This window comes from Callorhinus ursinus, unplaced genomic scaffold, assembly GCF_003265705.2.
Source record: "Callorhinus ursinus isolate GAN/ISIS: 27379988/994484 unplaced genomic scaffold, GSC_fseal_2.0 scaffold14, whole genome shotgun sequence".
NCBI lineage: Eukaryota > Metazoa > Chordata > Mammalia > Carnivora > Otariidae > Callorhinus > Callorhinus ursinus.
The window spans coordinates 26,851,186-26,874,667 of NW_027397076.1; the positions used below are offsets into that span (position 1 = coordinate 26,851,186).

The 23,482-nt window shown below is 34.2% G+C and overlaps 1 protein-coding gene across 4 annotated transcripts in view; it reads left to right on the forward strand.

Moving 5' to 3' along the window:
- Window positions 1-23,482, forward strand: part of PPP1R12A (protein phosphatase 1 regulatory subunit 12A) — a 142,325-nt gene that overhangs the window by 63,876 nt on the left and 54,967 nt on the right. For all 4 annotated transcript variants that reach the window (XM_025881435.2, XM_025881436.2, XM_025881437.2 and 1 more), the window contains exons 3-8: window positions 2,418-2,536; window positions 9,911-10,070; window positions 14,146-14,290; window positions 20,628-20,702; window positions 21,363-21,451; window positions 21,603-21,760. In XM_025881435.2, the coding sequence (XP_025737220.1) occupies window positions 2,418-2,536; window positions 9,911-10,070; window positions 14,146-14,290; window positions 20,628-20,702; window positions 21,363-21,451; window positions 21,603-21,760 (746 nt within the window). The remainder of the gene's footprint in view (window positions 1-2,417; window positions 2,537-9,910; window positions 10,071-14,145; window positions 14,291-20,627; window positions 20,703-21,362; window positions 21,452-21,602; window positions 21,761-23,482) is intronic.

Below are 23,482 nucleotides of genomic sequence, written 5' to 3' on the forward strand. Positions count from 1 at the left end.
ACTGTCACAGGGTATATGGTACCTTTTGTTTTCTCTTACCTGAAACACACTTTCCTTCCATTGTCTTTGTTAGTACTTACATATTCTTCAGAGAATCCTTTCCTGACCTAACTGAATTAGATTATCCTATTATTCACTTGTAGAGACCCCAAAATTCTCTGTCATAAGACTTACCAAATTTTACAATAATCTTAACTCTTTGAATAATCTAACTCTTAATAGACTGTAAGCTCTTGGAGGGAAAGGTCTGTGTTTGCTTTGCTTACCATTGTATTCCTGGCATATAGCATAGTACTAGGTACATACTAGATACCTGTCTTAGCTTTGCCTGGGATAACAAAATACCATAAACTGAGTGACTTAAACAATAGGCGTTTGTTTCTCATAGTTTGGGAGACTCAGGAATTAAAGGACCAAGGTGCTGGCCAATTCTGTGTCTGGTGAGGGCCCTTTTCCTGGCTTGCAGATAGCTGCCATCTTCCTGTGTCCCTTATGGCAGAAAGACAGTGAGCTCTAGTCTCTTCTGTAAGAACAGTAATCCCATCAGGGGTGCATCACCCTCATGATTTCATCTAAGCCTAATTACTTACCAAAAGTCCCACCCCCTAATAACCTATCACATTGGAGGTTAGGATTTCAACATGAAATTTGGGGATACAAACAGTCCATAAAAACATCCCCTAAGTATTTGTTAAATTAATGAACACATTCGAAGTACCAACAAAAGATGTAAATAAGTTCATAAGAGGAGAAAATACAAATGCCAGTAAACATATCCAAATATTTTCAACCTCTCGTGTGATCAGGAAATAAAGTTTTATCCCCATCATGTTGGGAAAATTTTTAGATTGATAATGTCAATTGTCCATTTAAGAACATGTCCATTAGAAGAATAGTATGAAATAAAAGTATGATTCAGCCATACTGTGGAGTATTTTTCAACTATTATAATGCATTGCATTCCTGTACTTTGAAAATAATCTCATTAATTTTTGTTTCACACAAAAAACCTCAAAAGTGACTGTGTACATAGGTTTATGTACACACATAGAAATTCATAGCAAAGTTACTAGGAAGATATTGTTGGTAATGTTTATCTCTGGGGAGGGAACATAATAGTAGAAGAGGTATAAAGGTGTTCTTGTTTTTTTCTTTTTTTTAAACTCTGGACATTTTTACTATCTTTATAATGAGAATATTTTTATGTAGTCTATAAAAATATATAAATAAGAGTTAAGTTGGTTAGGGACATAGAGGAAAAAAGCCCATTCTTTACATATGCAAAAGTAAAATCAGGAATGCCAAAGGAGCATGGGTTAGTCTGGCACTATAAGCATAGTTCTATATTGTTGGGGCCGAAAGTGTGATACAAGACAGAAGAGAAATGAGGTTGAAAAAGAAGATAAAACCAGCTCATTGAGGGCCATGTATGTTTTCTGTTAGTATGATAACAACCATGCAGAGATTTTTAAGTGGGAAATTGACTCCAGTCATTTTAAATGGGAGATTCTGGGAGATGTATAGTTGATGCAGTGAAAGAGATTCCTAACCTTTTTGTATCTGGATCACTTTGTCAGGTTTGATGAAGCATGTGGATACTTTCTCAGGATTGTATTTTGGATATATAAAATAAAATACAAAGTACACCAAAAACCAGTTCTATTGGGTTTCATTTTCAAAACATTAGAAAAACACACTTAGGGTATAGTTATGTATGTGCTTCTTTAGTAACACAATAAATAAAGAGATGTAAAGGTTCATCTAACAATTACTTTAATTTCAAAACAGTGATGATCATAAACAGTATTTTAAGATATCTGCATCAGTTGAATGACCTTCTGACTTTAGTCCATCAACCCCAGGTTAAGAACTATTGCATATGGGGCACCTGGGTGGCTCAGTCAGTTGAGCGTCTAACTTTTGATTTCAGCTCAGGTTATGATCTCAGGGTCCTGGGATTGAGCCCCCATTGGGCCCATGCTCAGTGGATTCTCTCTCTCCCTCTGTACCCCACACCCACATTCTCTCCCTCTCTCTCTCTCTCAATAAATAAATAAATCTGAAAAAAAGGAACTATCACATATGGCATGAGACTGGGAGCATGGAGATCAGTTAGGAAACCAATCAGTGTGGAGGTAATGAAAAATTTAGTGGAGACAGTCTGAAATGATCCTATGAAAAACTTTCTAATTATCATTAAATAACATTTTTGTATTAGTAAGGCAATGTATGTACATTATAGAAAAATTAGGAAATACAAATTAAAATAAAAAACGTGCTCTACTTTTTTAAAACTTAAATTAATGCATCTATCCTTGGTTTTTAGTGTTGCTCTTACGTAGGAGTTACCTCATTTGTTATGCCTTTAGTCTTAATGATACCGTCATTTCTTAACTGTTTTCCCTTTCATTTTACAGATTTTTGATTGGTCAGGGAGCACATGTAGGAGCTGTCAACAGTGAAGGAGACACACCATTAGATATTGCTGAGGAGGAGGCAATGGAAGAGCTACTTCAAAATGAAGTTAATCGGCAAGGTAATGTAAAAGCAACCTAAATGGGAGAAATGTTTAAAACTGTTTTAGAAAGAATATGATGCTTGACTTTTTCAATAAAATAATTGTTGGTACTGAAGGGGAAATCATAATTTGAGTGGAAGAAAATCACCTTCCATAGCAATATGTGTAGCATGAATCTTGAAAAATATATATGATTCTCAGTTCTACATCTTTTTAATATTTTTAAAATTGAAAGAAGAATCATAAGTTGTAGGATCAGACATAAAATTATGTGGTAATAAAAGCTTTGGAGAGAAAATAGGCAAAGAGGATAGGGAAGTGCGCAGGATACATGAGATACGTTGCAAATTTAAATAGAGAGGTAATGGTATTTAAGCTAAGATCTGAATGAGGGGAGGGGATGAAACATGCATCTGGGAAAAGAACATTCCAGACGGAGCTACAAGTGCAAGGATGGGAGGGTGCATAGTTTATTCAGAGAAGCAACAAGTAGACTAGTGTGACTAAAGTATGCAAAACAAGGAAGAGGCTGGAGGGAGATGATGTCACAGAGGTAACAGTGAACCATACCACATCAAGGCCTTGTGGGCCGTTGGAACGGCTTTGGCTTTTGGGCAGAGAGAAGAGCCAGTGGAGGAATTGAGGTAGAGGAGTGACATGATCCGACTTACTTTAGAAAGGATCTCTGTGGCTGTTGTGTTGAGAATAGATTGTGGGAAAGTAAGGGCAGAAGTAGGTGGTGGTGGACAAAGTGATGAGAAAAGGTTGGATTTTAGATATATTTTGAAGGTTTGTTCAAGAGAATTACTGAGTGATTAAGTGTAGGGTATGCAAGAAAGAAGGTGTAAATGAGATAAGAATATTGTGGGAAAAGTAGGTTTTGTGGGGAAAGTTCAGGGATTTATTTTCAGATATGTCAAGTTTGTTTTGCTGATTAGATATTTAAGCTGTTGAATCTGAATCTCCAGGTACAGGCTGGAGATACAAATTTGAGAGACATCAGTTTATAGATGAGGAATAATTGTTTATGGGTAGAGTTTTGTTTAGGAGAGATGAGTGTTCTAAACTGATGGTGGTAATCATAGTTTTACAACTCTGCAAATATACTAAAAACCACTGAACTGTATATTATAAATGTATATGAATTGTATCTTGAGATATATATATAATACATATTTACGTTTTATGTGTCTAACAATTCTTTTTTGGGGGTACATACTCAAAAAGTTAAAAGGAAGGTTTCAAAAAGATACTTGTACACCCATGTTTATAACAGCATTATTCACATAAGCAAAAGATGGAGGTAAACCAAATGTCTGTCAGTGGATGAGTGAATAAACAAAATGTGGTATGTACATACAATGGACTATTCAGCATTAAAAAGGAAGTTCTGACACATACTGTAGCATGGATGAACCTTGGGGACATGATGGTAAACAAAGTAAGACAGTCACAAAAAGACAAATACTGTATGATTCCACTTACATGAAGTACTTGAGTCAGATTAATAGAGAAAGTAAGTAGAACAATGGCTGTCAGGAGATGGGAATGGGAGTTTGTTTAATGGGTGTAGCATTTCAGTAGTGCTAAGTACATTTACATTGTTGTGCAACCCATCTCTAGAACTCTTTTCATCTTGCAAAACTGAAATGCATACTTAAAAATGTAAGATGATAAATTTTATGTTATGTGTGTTTTACCACAATTAAAAATTAATAATTAAAAATTAATATGTATGATAAATTTATGTATAAATAAATAAAATTATTCTGTATGATTTCCACTATATGCCATTATGTTTAGGCAGTGATTAAATGAGTATTATCAGAAGAGAACTGTTTTACTAAGGTGTTAAAAGATAAAGGAAAGGTATGGGATATTGTTTTAGAAGGTAGGTACTTACTGAAGTGTGATTAATCAGGAAATAGAAGCAAAGGAGTAGAAGCTAAGTTAGTACCTTGAAAAGAGATTTTTATTCCTGGGATTAGGAAAATTCATAATGACCACTAAATGTTTTTAAAAAAAATCTTAAGGGGTGCGGGGGCCTCATTTGGTTAAGTGTCCGACTCCTGATTTCGGCTCAGGTCATGATCTCAGGGTCGTGAGTTCGAGCCCCACGTCAGGGCTCCATGCTGAGCTTGGAGTCTGCTTAAGATTCTCTCTCTCCCCCCTCCCACTGCCTGTCCCCTCTCCAAATGTGTGCGCACTCTCTCTCTCTCTCTCAAAAATAATAATAATAATAATCTTAAGACACTGAAGCTGAGAAGATATTTTAGTGCCTAAACAGGGTTGAGACATTGTAACAGGTAGTTAGAAGGTCCCTGAAGCCCAGAGAAACAGTGCATACCTTAGAAAAGTAGTTAAAAACTGGGGCTTGGATAAGTACACAGAAGAGCTTTTAACAGGAATGTTGTAGGCAGGCATTTTGGAATAATAGGATAGTCAAGGCTTGAGGAAGCTGGAAGAATAGATATAAAGCATCCCAACCTAGAAAGAAGACTGCCTTACCTGCCCATATCTTGCTCTGATGAAAGCCTAGATAGATAGCTAACCATTTCCTGTTAAACACTAGTTAAAATAAATCTTTTTATACTGCCTAATATTAGCAATTATTATGTGCTAGGAAGGGCATGGAGATGTACTGAAAACTTCTTGCCTTTGGTTTCCTTGTGTATAAAGGAAGCTTTTTGCAAGACTGATTTTAATTGTAATGATTCATTCAGTATTGGTTAATATGCCAGCAAATGCTCCGAGTGCTGGGTATGGAAAAGACAGAAAAGAAGAAAGAAGATAATCTTTATTCTTAAGGATTTCACAGCATATCAGAAGTGGCAGATATATATAAACAGAGCTTCACAATGCAGTGCTATGTGCTAAAATATAGATAGGAACAGAAGGTTGTGGAAGAACAGAAAAGGCTATGACTAACTGCTTCCAATAGTCAGTAAAGGTTTCAGAATGATGACATTTGAGAATGAGTTTGCTTAGCAGAGAAAGGAGGTGGTGGACAAAAAAGGTGTATCAGGCAGGGGTGTATCAACATGTGCAAAGAAAAGGAATTGGAGACATAGCATATGCGGAGAACTCAGAATTGGAATCGAAATGCAAAGTCAAGATAAAATTAGTAGGAGGGTGAGACCTGAAAAAATTAGGCTGGAGCCAGATGGTGAGGGACATCCATTTTGTAGACATTAGATGCAGCAAAGATCTCCAAGCAGGAAATGGACTTGATTGGATTTGGTTTTTAGTAATACAGCTGATGGCAATTTGGAGGATGATGTAGAATGGGGAATACACAGTGGCATATCTTCCTTGAAGAAGGCTCTTAAATTATTCCAGCTGAAAGATAAGGACAAAACAATTACATTTAAGATAGAAAAGAACAGGGCTGTCTTGAGGAAGTATTAAGGTAAAATTAAAACACTTTGATGAATAATTGAATGTGGAGATAAAGGAAGAATTGAGGCCAACTATTTGCCTTCTGAAGTTTCCAGTTTAAGAATTAATGATGCCTGGGGTGCCTGGGTGGCTCAGTTGGTTAATCATCTGACTTCGGTTCAGCTCAGGATCTCAGGGTCTTGGGATCGAGCCCCGCATAGAGCCTTGAGCCCCGCATCAAGCCCCATGCCTGGCATCCGGCTCTGGATTTTCTTAAGCATAAGAAATTTCCCTTCACACATACTTTAATTTTAAACATGAGCTGCTTGTTTTTACATGTAATTTATATGAGCATGATTTGGAGGCAAAAGAGGGTAATTGCTTTGTAATTAGATAAAGAAAATGATAATGAAAATGTTAATTTAATTAAATTTTAATGAAGATGATAATGAAACTAGGCAAATCCAGAAGTGAGAAGTATATATTTTTTAATTTCAGGTCCAGAGGAAATTTAGAATAGTAAAAGATAATAAAAGTAAGAATATTCAAGATGGTAAAGACAAAAAGCATAACGATAATAAAGAGGTCTGTGTTTTAAAAGACTTACAGTGGGCACCTGGGTGGCTCATTCGTTAAGCTTCTGCCTTCAGCTCAGGTCATGATGCCAGGGTCCTGGGATCGAGCCCCGTATCAGGCTCCCTGCTTGGCAGGAAGCCTGCTTCTCCCTCTCCCACTCCCCCTGCTTGTGTTCCCTCTCTCGCTGTCTCTCTATCTGTCAGATAAATAAATAAAATCTTTAAAAAAAAAAAAAGACAGTAAAATATAAAGCATAATAAGTCTGAGAAAAATCATTTAGTAAAAAAGTTATATTTAATGTATTACAATTATAACTTTATAATTTCTTTTATGAGTAACATTAGAAGTCATCTTAAATAATATGAGATGATTATCTTTTGGTAGGAAGTCTTTGATAATATAATTGATTCATTATGAAGTGGTAATAGTTTTTAAATAACAGTCATAGGTTTTGTTCATTACACGTATATAGTATATATAATGGATTTTTATAAAGTCTTTTTGGGAAACCTTTTTTTTTTTTAATTCACTTATTCACTTGAGAGAGAGAGAGAGAACACGAGTGGGAGAGGCAAAGGGAGAGGAAGAGAGAATCTCAAGTTGAGTCCGCACTGAACGTGAGTCCCACTTGCAACTCAGTCCCACGACCCTGAGATCACCACCTGAGCTGAAACCAAGAGTGGGACACTCAACCGATGCACCACCCAGGCGCCCCCTTTTTTGGGAAATCTTATTGCAAGTTTCTTTCAGATGTGATAATGTGATATAACAGTCTCTAGTTTGAAGATGACTTTACCTGTACTTAGTGTAATTTGGGGATTTTAAAAATGTTTTCAATTATGGTCTACTTTTTAAAAGTTGAGCTTCAGTTGAATGGTTTAGTTGTGCTTTGAATAATTGGTAATTTGCTTAGGCAAGGGAAGGATAACAGTCCGTGTAGAAGATAATAGCTTGCACAACAGCACACAAGCATGATGTATTTGGGGACCTTGGTGGAGATCTAGATGGTAAGAACACTGGCTAAGATCTGAATGAGGGGAGGGGATGAAACATGCATCTGGGGAAAGAACATTCCAGACAGGGAGCTACAAGTGCAAGGATGGGAGGGTGCATAGTTTATTCAGAGAAGGGTGAATAAGGGTGATGCTATAAGAGAAAGAGTAGAGGTTAGAAGTGTATTGAGACCAAATCATATAAAAGGCTTTGTCTTACACAAAAGAGCTTGAGTTTTGTCTTACAGGAGATGAGCAGCCATTAACAAATTTATGTAGAAATGTGAATGATTATATCTTGATTTGGAAAAACCGGGCTGGCAGTGGTGTGGGAAATGAATCAGAAGGTTCTGAGGTTGAGTGAGTAAAGGGCCAGTAGTAGTAGTAGTTAAAGTGTGGGATATAGGACATGAACTAGATGGTGATGAACTATGATACCATCAAGATGACAGTCTAGGAGATGGCATTTCAGAGTCTGTGAACTAATTGGATGAGGGCTGGGAATAAAGGTAAAGGGAAGGGTTAAGGATGTCTTCCAGGTTGCTGGGTAAGTAGTGGTACCTAGTACATTAAATACAAGACAGACAGCAAGCTGACTGGCTAGGAAAATTGAATTAAGATTTTAGCATTAAGTTTCAGATGCCTGTGGCATATAATTTTATTGTATTATTTGCCCAGTCTTGACTCTTTTCCATTCTCCAAGCTCAGATATCCAACGGACTACTTGATATCCAGTTAATAGACGTCTGTCAGGGCATCTCAAACTTCACATTTCTCATGAAAATTTAATTTTTCCACTTGCTCATGCTGAAAACCTTTGATTCATATGTGACTTCTCTTTTTCTCCTACATCCATACTAACAACAAATTCTGTTGGTGTACCTTGAAGAATCCAGAATTTAATCTCTTTACTACCTTAACTACTACCCTAGTTTAAGCTACTGTCATCTCTTGTCTGAATTATTATAGTAGCCTCCAATTTGATACCTCAGTTTCTTTTCTTAACTTTTCAGCTTAAGTCAGATTGTGTCACTCTGCTCATTGTTCTCACTACTCTGTAGATACCCTGGCCTTCTAAACAACATTTCAAGCAGGCTTCTACCTGAGAGCCTACTACTAGGACTTCCCTATGCCTGAAATGTCTCCCAGACTAGAGTATGACTATCACTCTGTTTTTTGCTGTAATGTCACCTTATCAAAGAGACCTTTCTTTACCAAACCATATAAAACAAGTTTTTTTTATCATTACCCTCTGTCCCTTTACCTTGCTTTATTTTTCTTCACATATGTATTATTTTCTGCCATCTAATAAGTTCACTTCTATACCCATTGCACCTTATAAGAAGTACCTGACATCCAGTAGGCACTCAGTACATATTGAGTGGGTGGGTGAATGGATAAATGGATGAATGAAAGAAAAAAAAATCCTGACCAGACAGTTGGGTACGTGGATATGAATTATAGAGAGATCTCAGCTGAGAAGATGTGTGTGTGTGTATAATTGTTTTTACTTATGTATTCATTCATCATGTAGTTAGCATACATTTACTGATCCCTTTTACTCTGTATAAGGTACTCATCTAGACAGCGGGGATACAGGATAAAAAGCAGTATCTTTACCTTTAATAAGTTCATAGGTACCTGGAGTAAGACACACTATATAATTGCATTGTGGTGTATGCTGTTCATTAAATAGCCAGCAGTTGAAGCTGTGAGACCACATGAAATCATTTACAAATTTCAAGATTATCTTTTCTACTTTAATTTTTTTCTCAGTATTTCGAGCTCTTTGAAGCTAAGAAAGAGGTAGAGTGTCCTGTTCCTTTTTTTTTTTTTAATTCTTCCCACTCTTACCATCTCAACCTAACTCAGTGCTTAATAAATGCTTTTAAGTGAATCTGTATGACTTATTAAAAATTACAATGCTGGTACTAATAGTGAAGAATGTACTATGTTGGAAAAGGAAAGAGTTCGGTAGAGAATCTGTTTGAAAGTCTGGCAAATTTGAAAGTCTGATAAATTTTGAGTCAAAGTGTTCAATAAACATTTCTACCTAGTAGGCTAGAGTTCAGAGAACTGGTCAAAGCAGTTAGAAATTTAAGACTTAATTACATTTTGTTTTGTCTTGTTTTTAAACTAAAGGATGATATACCTAAGGAAATAACCAAATTGTTAAAAACAAAAGGATTTATCAGAAAAGGTAAAAAAAGAAAGCCAAAATAATATTGTGGGGCATAAACTAAGTAATCAGTAGAGAAGGCTAATAAAATAGCTGCATTATTCCCACATTTCATTATTGAACCAGCTTGTTATTAGTAGCCCAGTTTTTAAAAATATAATTTCACTTTTAATTTTTATTTAAACTTGAAATGTTTTGAATAATTTTATTTCCCAACATAGAACATTTTCTATAAAGAAAAAATAAAAGCAATTTTTATTTTATCAGGGGTTGATATAGAAGCAGCTCGAAAAGAAGAAGAACGGATAATGCTTAGAGATGCAAGACAGTGGCTAAATAGTGGTCACATAAATGATGTCCGGCATGCAAAATCTGGAGGGACAGCACTTCACGTTGCAGCTGCTAAAGGCTATACAGAAGTTTTAAAGTAAGTGTTGTTTTTCACAGTCATTTTTCTAATTTGGTTTATTTTCTTTATTTCCTTGTTCCTTTTCTTAAGATACCTGCAGACATTATTTTGAAACAGTTTATAAAAGTTATTCAATGTCTATTTATAGGAAAAAGAGAAAACTACCTTGAATATTATTGCTTTATTTCTAAGGCTCTTTCTTTACTCTTGAATTTTGATTATTCTTTTCTTTGGTTGCAATTTTCCACTAAGTCAAAGTGTCAGACAACCATTATATGTTACCATCTGGGTTGGTAAATTACTACAAAGTCATTTTGAGCTTCCCAGATTGGCTAACTCTGGTTACCGAGACTAAGAATAGTATTCTATATAACATAATCATCAATTTCAGAGAGCTTGATTCCTAATGAATATTCATTTACATGTAATTTATCTAAAATGCAGTTTTCTTTTTACTACATAATGCTGGGACTCAGAGTGCTTTTAGCATAATAATAAATATCAAGCCATAAGCAACTGAGACTTTATAGGTCTATGTATTGATCCACAAATTTCCTTGAAACAAAGCTCTTTTACATCACAATAAATTTTTTTCTTTTACTTATGCAGTGCAAAGGTGTTGGCAGCCATATGAAAAACATAATTCAGTGCATAACTTTTGTTATATGTATGTGAAAGGAAATAAGACTAGCCCTCAGCAAAATCTTCTGCACCCTTTATATTGTTATGTTTCACTGGAGCTTCTAATATCAAACTGTTCTCTTTATTTCCTCTTCTTAGTAAAAACAGTTAAGTTTAACTGGGTCAACTGTTCCCAAGTTTTCTCCTTTTTTCAGTCCCTATTCACTTCAATAACTGAAGCCTTCTAGAATAGTCCAGTTAACTTTTAATTACCTCTTCTTGTCCTCTGTGTTTCTCTCTTTAATCCAAAACTTAACAAACTTTCAGACCCCATTAGGTCACAAATGAACTTAGTAACTTGACAACAGCATTTTTTTTTAAAGAAAAAAATTGAAATATTAGAGAATTGCATATGGTAAAGGTAATATTTTTTGAGTACTAGTTGCACTGTAAAATAGTTTTCTAGACAGCTTCCAAGTGGTCTTTGTAATTAGGTTATCTAGGCTCTTAAAATTCTTTAGTAAGATTCTCAGTGGGGATTGAGATATATTTTAAACTCCTCAAATTAGTACATAAGACCATAAGTCATCCTCTTTTAAGCTAAGCTGCACCATTGCTCCTCAGGCATGCATTATTCCAACTATATATATATATATCTACTTGAAGTTCTGTCATGATGTCTTAATGCCTGCTTTGTTTCTGTCTAGATACCTTCATTCACCATCTCTTCAACTTGGAGGCAAATTCCTTTCGATCCTTTGACTCAGTTCAAGGCTCTTAAGCCTATGAAAAAACATGTTCAACCTTATTCATAATAAGTGCAGATAAAGCTACAATGAATTACCATTTTCATCTGTCATATTGGCAAAGATTGAAATGTTTGGCACACTGTGTTGGCAAGGTTGGGGAAAAGGCACTCTTTTACATTACTGGTGAAAGTATGACAATTGAACAGATTCTATCAAAGTAACAGTTACTCTTTGGCTTAGCAGTTAGTTCTACCTCTAGAAATTTTTTTTTTACAGATATTCTCGCAGGAAATAAGGTATGTGGTAATAGCGTTATTTATAATAGGAGTAGGAGAATGTTGAATAAATTTGATACCTCCTTTCACTGAATACTCTTGTAGCAATTAAAACACTGTATGTAGATATGGAAGGAGCACTAGGATGTATTAACTTTAAAAAAAACAAGGACAAGTATTCATCATTTGTGTTTATATTTTAAAATTTTAGGGGCATCTGGCTGGCTCAGTCGGAGCGTACAACTCTTGGTCTCAGGGTTGTGGTTTTGAGCCCCATGTTGGGTGTATAGATTACTTAAAGATAAAATCTTTAAGAAAAAAAATTTTTTAATTGTATTTGCTGATATATACATAAAATCTCTCTAAGGATCCAATCAAAATTAGTAGTAGGGTTATATAAGGGAGGGGAAACTGGTTGTCTAAAGGTCAGCAGTGGAGTGTGACCTCCCTATATAGCCATTTATTCTTTTTTTATTTTTGAACTTTGTAAATATATTACTTATGAAAATAAGTAAAAATATGTATGAAGTGAAAAATAAATAGAAGATACTGGTTTCGAATGTTACTTCTCCCCACTTATTACCCCTATCCCTTTCCCCACATACACAGCCCCTTTCAATTGATTTTCATGCTTTTCAACTCTGTACTGCCATTGCATCTCTATCACAGAAACTGTCTTTGAGGGTTGACTGTTTTACTTGACCTTTGTCCTCCATTTGAAGCTCCTTGAATATAATAAGCACTGTCTTATTATTTTGGGTATTGTGTGGCCTGGCATATAGAGAGAGCCATATGTTTATTGGGGAAAAAATTTTTTTCTACCTTTCTGTCTTGCCTCTCCACATAGACTCCCAAGTACTTATAATTTTTGTCACTCAGAATATTTAACATTATATGGGGTGCCTGGGTGGCTCAGTTGGTTAAGCGACTGCCTTCGGCTCAGGTCATGATCCTGGAGTCCCGGGATCGAGTCCCATATCGGGCTCCCTGCTGAGCAGGGAGTCTGCTGCTCCCTCTGACCCTTCCCCCTCTCATGCTCTCTCTCTCTCTCTCATTCTCTAAAATCTTTAAAAAAAAAATAAAGCTTTTTAAAAAAAAATATTTAACATTATAGTTCATATTTTCTAATGGGGATATATTTTTTATCTTTTATATATTTTATATCTTCTAATATTATTCTCTTTATTAAACTCTTAATAAAGTTTCTGATAATATATGTTAATGGATGTATTTTTTTTTTAACTTTCAGCTGTTAGCTTGTTCTTTAGATTGGAGGCTCTTAAATGTTGGTCTTCAGGCAGGTAACAGGACTTACTAAAAATATAAATTGGCAGAGCCCATCTCCCAGTATGCTGCTTAATTCCATAGGACTGTGGTGGAGCTGGGGAATCCTTTTTTTTTTTTTTTTTTTTAAACAAGCTCTTAAGATGGTTTTGTTTTGGATCCAGAATTGGAAACGGCTGCTTTAGATATTCTTAGGAAATAGGGGATCAGTTCGTGAAATATAAATAAATGAAGGGTTATGTATTAGCTATCACTACCACCTCCTGTAGGTAAAAAGAAGCCCTTCTCAAGCTCAACTTCTTGGAAAGTAAGGTAAAGGTCAACCAGATTTCATGAGTTATAAAATATTCACTGTCCGCCTGTGTGTGTGAGGCTGTGCTATGTGCAATTTATAGACCTATTCTTTGCTCTCTGAGCTTAATTTCTAAATAAAATAAAGGTTAATGTCAATATACAGTGAGGAGGGCATGCTAACAATTTATACAGTTCTTTGCATTGTATTAAAATGTATTCCTCTTTTCTAGCTGCTTTCTACTGCTGCAGAAAAGTAGAATCGACCCCTCGAGTATTTGTTTTGCTTTGTTTTGTTCCTAACAGAATGTCATTTTCCTATGAAAATTACCCATGGTAGATCATTAAGGTTTGTGAAAGTTTTCACAAACTAGTTCCTCAACTGCAAGGCAAAAAAAAACTACAAAATAAATTTGTTTGATCCCAGTATATTTTTGGAACATATTTAGCTTGCGATGATATATGGACACCTGAAGACATTCCCTCAATAAATCAGTTTAACATACAAATTGATCCAGGAGTTTTTGAGTTCACATTGAAAAATTATTGGCTTTACTATGAAAATTTCAACTATAATTCATAGTAACAAGAATTAATAAATGTTACACCAAACCATAAGGCTTATTAGTCATTAGGAATTAATTAAAGCTGAATGCATTATTATGGCAGTAATTCAAGATCCTCATTGCCAGTGTTTTCTGAAAATTATTTTCTTTTGTCCTAGTTAATTTATTGAAGGGAAGGGAGAAGATGTGAACTAGGAAAAGAAATACATCACAAATTTTTGTTAACTTGCATGGTATAAAGCTAATGATTATGTTTGCTCATTTTTAGATTTATTAATGATTATCTAATTCACTGTAATTTCTTTAGACTTTTAATACAGGCAGGCTATGATGTTAATATTAAGGATTATGATGGCTGGACACCTCTTCATGCTGCTGCTCACTGGGGTAAAGAGGAAGCATGTCGAATTTTAGTGGACAATCTGTGTGATATGGAGATGGTCAACAAAGTGGTAGGCCTTTTAAATGTATTTTAAATATTTAAATTTTTATTTAAATATCCAGTATGTATTTTAATCCAGAAATATCCAGTATGTATTTTAAATATTTAAGTTTTAGAAATAAAGGTTTTAGAAGTCTCAAAAATGCTGGAATATAAATTCTATAATTGTATTAAGTTGTATGAACTGTATAAAACAACATTTTATCAACCATTTATTGATTTTTATTATTAATTGTTTAAGTCTTTCTCAGCTACATGTGAGGTGGTTTTGGCCTTGTTCCTCAAAGAAAGAAGTATTACTCTTTGAGTAATCATATTACCATACATGATAGATTTGAGTACTTGGGAACTCATAAATTAAGAAAATTTTGCATTTCTCTGTGAATGTTTGCTCCCATCACTCTGAGTTAGAACACATACAGAAGTATATTTCTATTTCTCTTTAGCTGATAGTCTTTTAACAGCTTGCTTATAGTAGCTTTTTATTAAATGACATAGATAGTGGGGTCTTACAGCATGTGAGACTAGTAAAAACCATAAAGTTTTATCCCAAATAAAATAATTGAGATGCAACATCTAGTCCTAGTTTTGTGATGAGAAAGCCATTTATGAGGTAAAAGATTTACTTAATATCACCCAGTTTGACCAATTACAAGGATTGTATTAGTTTTGCATAAAAAAAAAATCCACTTTGGTAGAGGGAAAGAAGGAGTGAATGTCATATAAGTGTTTTTTTACAAAATCATGAACAGATTCAGGTTATCAGATTCCTTATTAGATCAGATATTTTTTCCTTTACTCCCTTCTAATCACCATCAGTCAGTTACCAGTGTCACCAGTATTCCTATTAGTTCCTCCTATTCTGTGTTCATGATTCTTATCTACCAACAGCTGCAGAGCTTAAAACACATCTCCTCTAATGAGCTTGATTACCCTTAACTTCCATAGAATATCCCCTTATATATTGCATTTTATAAGACAACGTAGTAAATTAAATTACTTAGCAGAGGTTCCTAAAATGATCTCATCTTTATTCAGATGGCACCGTCTGATTCTACTGTGTCCATTAATATAAGTGCTGGTGCTGATTACACTCTGATTAACTGCAGTTTCTAATTGGGGATCTGCAAAGGGAAGAGAACAAATGTGATATACCATATGCCCAGTATTTTCCTGTGGATGTTTTGAGGTTGAGGTAGTAGTGCAGATTCATGTCCTAGTTGCTGGTGTAAAGCGATAAAGAAGCCCTCTGAACTCCTTTGCTCTTTCTGGAGCATTTCATGTATGTATTTATAAATGTGTTTTAAGTAAGAAATATGCAGGCAAGTTAAAGTCCTAGAAGTGATGAAAATCTTCAGGAAAATCAAGATAAAAAATGTTTGAGAGTGATCCAGATGTTTGAGAGTCTAAGTTTGCTTTTATATAAGTGTTAAAAGTCTTTAATCTAATTCTGTAGTCAAAACTTTTGGTAATTGGCTTTCTCTATTTTTTATTATAACAGTTTTCTGTTTTGTAATCAGCATTAGAAGACACATGTTGATACTATTAAATTTTAAGTTAAAAAGCCAGCTAATTTTAGCTTAACAATTCATACTTCCTCTCCTTAGTGTAGAAATTCCCCCAGGAGTTGGGATTTTTCTGAAGAAATTAGTAAATACATCTTATGTTCTAATGTCTGTTCTGCATTCCTGTCTCTCTCCCAGACAGTGTCCCCTAAAGGCCACTTGTTCATTGACATGGACAGTACTGATAATTGGTTCATTCATTGGTAGTGGCCTCCAGATAAGGACCAGAAGAGAGAAGTTTATTAATGGAAATGGTTTTCCAAAAATATTGTATCATTTTCCAGTTTAAACATGTTATGTTTTGGTAGTGATTCATAGACAATATATAATATGTATGAAAAAAATTATTTTATCTTGTATCTGTTCTATAATTAATTCCTGTGCCATACAGTTCATCATAATTATGCTCTAGGAGAAAGACTGCATATAAATAATTTTGCTTTATCTCCTTTTGTTTCTCTCTTACTATAGTAGCAGTTTTTTGTGTCATCCTAAATTTTTGTATCTTATCCCCTCATTTCATCATTTCAGTATATCTTTATAGGATCTTAAAAGCATTATGCCTCATAGTTCCTTAGAATTTTATAGTTTTCAACTTGTTTTCACATATATTATCTAATGCTATCCTTTTAACAACCCTACAAAGTTGTCATCAGAGTTATGCAGATTTGAGAACATGATCAGAGAAGTCAAGTGATTTTCTTAAAGCCCTAATAAATAAGTGTAATTAATTAAGAATAATTCCTTCTGGGGGCGCCTGGGTGGCTCAGTCACTTAAGTGTCCAACTCTTGGTCCTGGCTTAGGTCATGATCTCATGGGTCATGAGATCGAGCCCTGCACTGGGCTCTGCACTTAGCTGGAAATCTGCTTGAGATTCTCTCCCTCTGCCCCTCCCCCCACTCATGTGCATGTGCTCTCCCTTGCTGTCTCTTTCTAAAATAAATAAATCTCTTAATAAAAAAGACTATAATTTATTCTGCTAAGTTCCTCTGCAGATTTTTCTTAGTTTTTGATTTCTGATGTTTTATTTTTCTAGATACTAACTCATAAGTTGTAAAAATATGATTTTAAAATTTTTATCAAAATTGGATTTTTCTTTTAAAATATCAGGATTTTAAAGACATCTTTTAATAGCAAGAAGCAAATAATGTATATAGCATTCTAAAGGCCTTCATGCCATAAGTATACCAAAATGCAAGCATTTTTGTTGTTGGGAGGGAGATAGATGTATTCTATAGTAATGGAAGATATTTTTACAAGACTTTTAATTTTTAAAATTTTAATTTTTTATTTTGCCTGTGTGAGTTAGTCTTTCTGTTATCATTGGCTGCATTTTTAAAAAATATGTCATACTTCATGTCAATCAAAATTAGTCTTTATTGTGTAAACCTGCTTAAGTGAATTTATCTTGTCATTTGATACCTTCAGTACTTGTAGATTGAAGATTTTTAGTAAATTTCTTTTAAAAACGATATAGGGTACTTACAGAACTTTCAGGATTTAGATGAATTCTTTACAATATAATTTTGGTAAATGTATACTACAGAAAATGCAACAAATAAAGAAAATTTGAAAGTCTTTCTACATAAAAGTGGGAGAAGTGTTCTTAAAGTAGAGATTTGGTCTTGTTTCTTTAATTTGTTGTAAGACATTTGCTGTCATTTTAACTCATTATTATAAATTATGTGATACAGACTTTAAATAATCAAGATTTTTATTTTGTTTCCTTAATTAAAATAATTGTTTTACTAGAATATACCCAAATATTGTCCCTTTTTAAATATTAACTTAAGGTGTTTTTATAATTGGAATTTTCTTTTAATGCAATATGACAATGATTGGTAGACAGCTTTTTAGTTTGATAGCTGTTATTACAAAGATTTAAGTGAATAACAAAACTGCTTCTGCTTAATGGGCACACAGATTTTTTTTCCCCTGCTTTTATCTGAGCCTTTTCTTATTTTCTGTAAAGACAGTGGAGCAGTAGAGACTTAGATTCTATTCCTGCTTTCCCTTCATTGCCTGCATGACCTTGAGCAAATGCCATACACTCAGCCTAGGTTTCCTCGTCTGTACAATGGGAATCGTAATGCTTGTCCTGACTACTTCACTGGTTGTTGTGAAAATGAAGAGAGATCACACCTCTAAAAGCAATTCAGTTAGAATAAGTGAGGAAGGAATGAAGAGTCTATGAGGTTAGACTTAAACAGTAGCTCTAGTGTGCTTCTGGTAATTTACAGATATATTGAAAACTGATTTTTTTAAGCAGTAATTTTTTTTAAGATTGTTTTCTTGATTGAAAAGTGTTCTTATTTTCTCATACCTCAGCATTGTACCCCCCTCCATTATTTCTTGGTTACATTGAGTGATTCTGTTTATATGCCCTACTGTATTAGCATCCCATTAACAAAGCATAGTAGCCTTACAGTAATTAAGAACTAGGTCATGTTTATAACTTTACAATTGGCTACCTTCATCACTGTCCTATATATTGTTTAATGAGCATGGTTAAGTTGAGGGTCTGCTTTTCTGAAATTAGAAACTTTTCTCTGCTTATAGCCTGCATTTTACTCTAGTTTTTATTCTCTATCAGCTGCTGTTTGCAGAGTAGACTCATTTATCAAGGGAGAAAGTGAAAAGAAAGGTTAGTAAGGTGATCCAATTTCTTATTCTTATAAAGGAAAATTTCTTGGTTACTAAAATAACCCCATTGCATTTAACCACTGCTAAAATTTAATTACAATTCAAAAAAATTTTTAAGGTGCATTATTTCATTCATGAGAAGGGTTGATAAATGCTTAAAATAATACTTAAAAAGAAGCCAGTGAGTTATTTTCACTTAACATGATCTTGAAAACAATTTGCATAACAGCATGTGTAACATTATAAAACTAATTATACAAAGACACTATGATATAGCAAAATGGATTAACATGTATTTCTAATCTAAAGGGCACCTTCAAATTTTGAGCCAGTTATTTTGTTTCAGAGCCACTTATTCTTCAGGAATTTAATTCTTAGCATTTAATATTGAAGGTTGAAATGGGGGGAAAGGCTTATTAAAGCCAAAACATTTTCTCTTGGACTGAATGGGAAAGGATAGACTGGTTCTTAAATTCTTGCTGGGAAGCTTTTCTAACAAGAAAAGGCAGATATGTAAGTGTTTTTGAATCCTGTAAATTTTACATACATACATTCCCCTATCTTGATAAAGTAGCATTTCATGTATTTTAGGATACATTTCATAGACCATATATTTTATTTTATAAACAGACAATGGAAAAACCAGCTCAGATATTGGGTAGCTTATATTTCATTTTGTAGTGCTGGGAAATGTAACTCCTGTCCAAGTAGATGGCAACATCCTAATATTGGTCTAGAATTGAGGGTTTTAGATTTGTTTTTTAATGGAAGAGTTTGTGTGATTTTAGAAGTCATCATTATCTACTCATCTGGCTTTTTTGTAGCTGAGATGCCTTCTATGAAAGAAATTTGAATTGCCTTTCAGAATGATATATTTTCTAGTTGAAAAAAAGTAGAATTTTCTTCTGAGAAAGGATCATACACTGGCCAACATATAAAGTAGAATGTATTCAATAATGAACTTTTTTGACATTCTGGAAACCTGTACCAGTAGGGTTATTATAAGGACAAATGCAAGCAACAGGAGAAAACCTTAGTATGTTTGGTCACCAGCTCTTTGAAATTTTCTTTTCCACAGTGAATAAAAATAGATTGACAGATGTTCACCTGAACTAATTTTTGAAACTGAGGCATACCTGTGGCTGGCTGAACTTTAAGCAGTTTAGAAATATGTATTTTTATTTTGTTAACTCTATTAAGACTTTAGTTAATTTTTGTGGCTGTAATAAAAAGAAAAATGGCCTCAAAAGGTTAAACACGGAGTTACCACATGACCTGGTAATTTTACCTAGAACTGTATCCCCAAGAAAATGAAAACAAATGTTCACTCAAAAACTTGTATACAAATGTTCATAGCAGTATTATTTATTATATATAACCAAAAAGCAGAAAGCAAAAGCAAATATCCATCAACTGACGAATAGATTAGCACATGTGGTATGTCAAGCAATGGACTGTTATTCGACAATAAAAAGGATTGAAGTTAGTGCTATATGTGGCAACATGGATGAAACTTGAAGACATTATACAAAGTGAAAGAAGCTAGTCACAAAGGACCACATACTGTATGATTCCATTTATATGAAATGTTCAGAACAGGCAAATTTGTAGTAACAGTACATAGGTTAGTGGTTGCCTTGCCTTGGGCTGGAGGGTTGGGAAGGGAGATGAGAAAAGTGGGGAGGTCATTTCTTTTTGGGGTGATGAAAATGTCCTATACTGTTAATGGTGAAGGTTGTAATACTCTATGAATATACAGTTGTACACTTTATTTTTTTTAATTTTATTATGTTATGTTAGTAACCATACAATACATCATTAGTTTTTGATGTGGTGATCCACGATTCATTGTTTTCATATAACACCCAGTGTTTAAATGGCTTTTTGTATGGTGAGTTTTATGTCAATAAAGCTGTTACCAAAGAAAGTAAGGGTAAGTGTATCAGCTGCATCTCTAACATGGATTTCTCATACACCTCCCTTAAGTCATATACTGTTGTATTACTGCATACATAACAAACTACATCCATAACAAAATGTTTTCTAACTTCTTTTTGTATAATTATACAGAATCACCAGAGGTGTTTTATAGTTTATTGACTTTTTACCATCACCACCCCCCTTTGTTTCCTACCCAGGGCCAGACAGCGTTTGATGTAGCAGATGAAGATATTTTAGGATATTTAGAAGAATTGCAAAAGAAACAAAATCTGGTATGTTTGATGACTGTCTAAAAATTGTCTGTATTAGTGAATTTTCCTAATAGCTTTAACTTTCAGACAGTTGAAAAAGTATTTTATACTTTTTGGTTTTAAGTTATTCCTGATAGTCAAACCAAATGACAGTGAAAGAGAATAAAGGAATAGTGGTAGTGTTCAGCCTTTTGTATTGCTTGTCCCCATTTCTCTTATCTCCTCTTCACAAAATGAATACTTCTATAATGTACCTACTCATGTTTTTGTAATTTCATAATAAAGTTTGCTTAGAAGGTGGAGACTATAAAATCTCAGGTTTCTAAAATAGCAGGCCCTGGATGAAGAAGAAGTTATGTAGGTAGGAAAGAGATTTTTAAGTAAAAAATATCATCAAACATCCTAAGTGGCTAATGGATCCTGACTTTGTCAGTGATCTAAAGTTGGAGGGATGTAAAAAATCCAACTTTGTCCTTCACCTAGCTTTTTAACTATTTAGTCCTCTTTATTCTTTATCCAAGCCAGCCCCCCCCTTTTTTTTCAGGAAAAACTTAAATCTTTGTTTTGTTTTAGTTTTGTTTTCATGTTTTGAAAACTATTTTGTTATTATTTCAAATTCTGTATTTTACTCATTAATACTATTTTAATAGTATTATTTTCCTTTGCATAACTTTTATAAAGCTGCATAGTGAAAAACGGGAGAAGAAATCTCCACTAATTGAATCAACAGCCAATATGGACAATAATCAGTCACAGAAGACCTTTAAAAAGTAAGTAAAATATTAAAATAGGTTTTGTTATTATGAATGAATTGGCATGATGGCCATAGCCATGATTATTAGATTTTATGGATCTGAGGAGAATTAGTGTTTTTTGGTCTTTTGTGTTTTTAATCATTTGAAAACTATTTTCCTTTCACAGCAAAGAGACACTGATTATTGAGCCAGAGAAAAATGCATCCCGTATTGAATCCCTGGAACAAGAAAAAGTTGATGATGAAGAAGAAGGAAAGAAAGATGAATCTAGCTGCTCTAGTGAAGAAGATGAAGAAGATGACTCAGAATCAGAAGCTGAAACAGGTAAAATTTGAAGCATAATGGAATTTTCAGTGAATTTTGATGCATTGTAAAATAAGATAAGATCAGGCTTTAATTTTGAAACTTTACTGACTGATTTGCTACTTGTTCAGATACCTTCCAAGCCAGTAAATTATCTTCCGGGGAGTATTAGAAACTTGAGTATAGTTGTGAATTTATTGTTCTCTAATGACCTGGAGGTTCTTACTTACCTCTGTGTTTTGCTAAACTGTATTTTTAGGTTTGAAGAAGGTGAAGATTCCCTTAGGATGGTACAGATAGGGTATGAATGGGCTCCCAGAAATTCAAGAATGCTTCTGATACTTTCTGGGGCCCAACAATCCAGGAAGTTGGTTCCAGTATCATCCCAAATATTCCCTAAGCAATAGTAAAATTTTAGAAAGTTGAGGTTGAATCAAGATACTTTCCTGTGGGGTGTGGAGAAATTTGTTTTGTTTCGAGAAATTTTGAAGATACAGGAAAGTATAATAGACCTTCAGAGGTGCCTGGGTGGCTCGGTCGTTAAGCATCTGCCTTCGGCTCAGGTCATGATCCCAGGGTCCTGGGATCGAGCCCCACATTGGGCTCCCTGCTCTGTGGGAAGCCTGCTTTTCCCTCTCCCACTCCCCCTGCTTGTGTTCCCTCTCTCACTGTGTCTTTCTCTATCAAATAAATAAATAAAAAATCTTTATAAGGGTTTTTTTTAAGATTTTTTATTTATTTATTTGAGAGAGAGAATGAGAGAGAGAGAGAGCATGAGAAGGGAGAGGGTCAGAGGGAGAAACAAACTCCCTGCCGAGCAGGGAGCCTGATGTGGGACTTGATCCCGGGACTCCAGGATCATGACCTGAGCCGAAGGCAGCCGCCCAACCAACTGAGCCACCCAGGCGCCCTAAATAAAAAAATCTTTAAAGGAAAAAAAAAAACACCTTCATATTCCACCTACCAAGAATGAACAGCTGCTGACATTTAGTTATATTTTCTTCCAATTTTTCTTACAATAAAATTTTAAAAAATTACAGTTGTCTTCTTTAACCATGAACCCTAGTCAGCTTCCCTTTCCTTTCTTCCCAAAGTCAATCACTGTCTTGAGTTTTTTCTTTTATCTTCCAGTCCATTTTTATACTCATATTTTATACATTCAGAAGTAATATATGGTAATTATAGGACAGTTTTGTGTTTTCATTTTTATACCTAGAAGTTGTTAGGCAACTTGCTTTTTTTTTCACTCAAAAGCTGTAACTTTTAGGTTTGTTTACATCTATCTGTATCTTTACCTACATAACTTAACCCTCTAGTCATTGTATATTATTCATTAAATACATCTGTTTCCCTTCTGATAAAAATTTATCTTATTCCCATTTTTCACAAATAATACCATTGTGATCATTTGTGCACTTGTCTCCTTATATACATAGGTAAGAGATATTCTACTAGGGATATACTTAAAAGTGGAGTTATTGTGTCACATTTTCAGTTTTCATGGATGTTGCCAAATTTCTTTACAAAGTCACTATCACAATTTACATTCTTTTCCTTTTTATTATCAAGGGTATGGTTTCTGCATTGCTTCATCTGGCCCACATGGTTTTATACATTTTATTTGCCAGAGTGCTTTTATTAAATAACATTTATTTTCTTACTCTGCATCAGTTAATCATTTACATCTTCAGACCAATGTGAAATTCCAGTATTGCCATCTTTGAGTTGTATAACCTGATATTT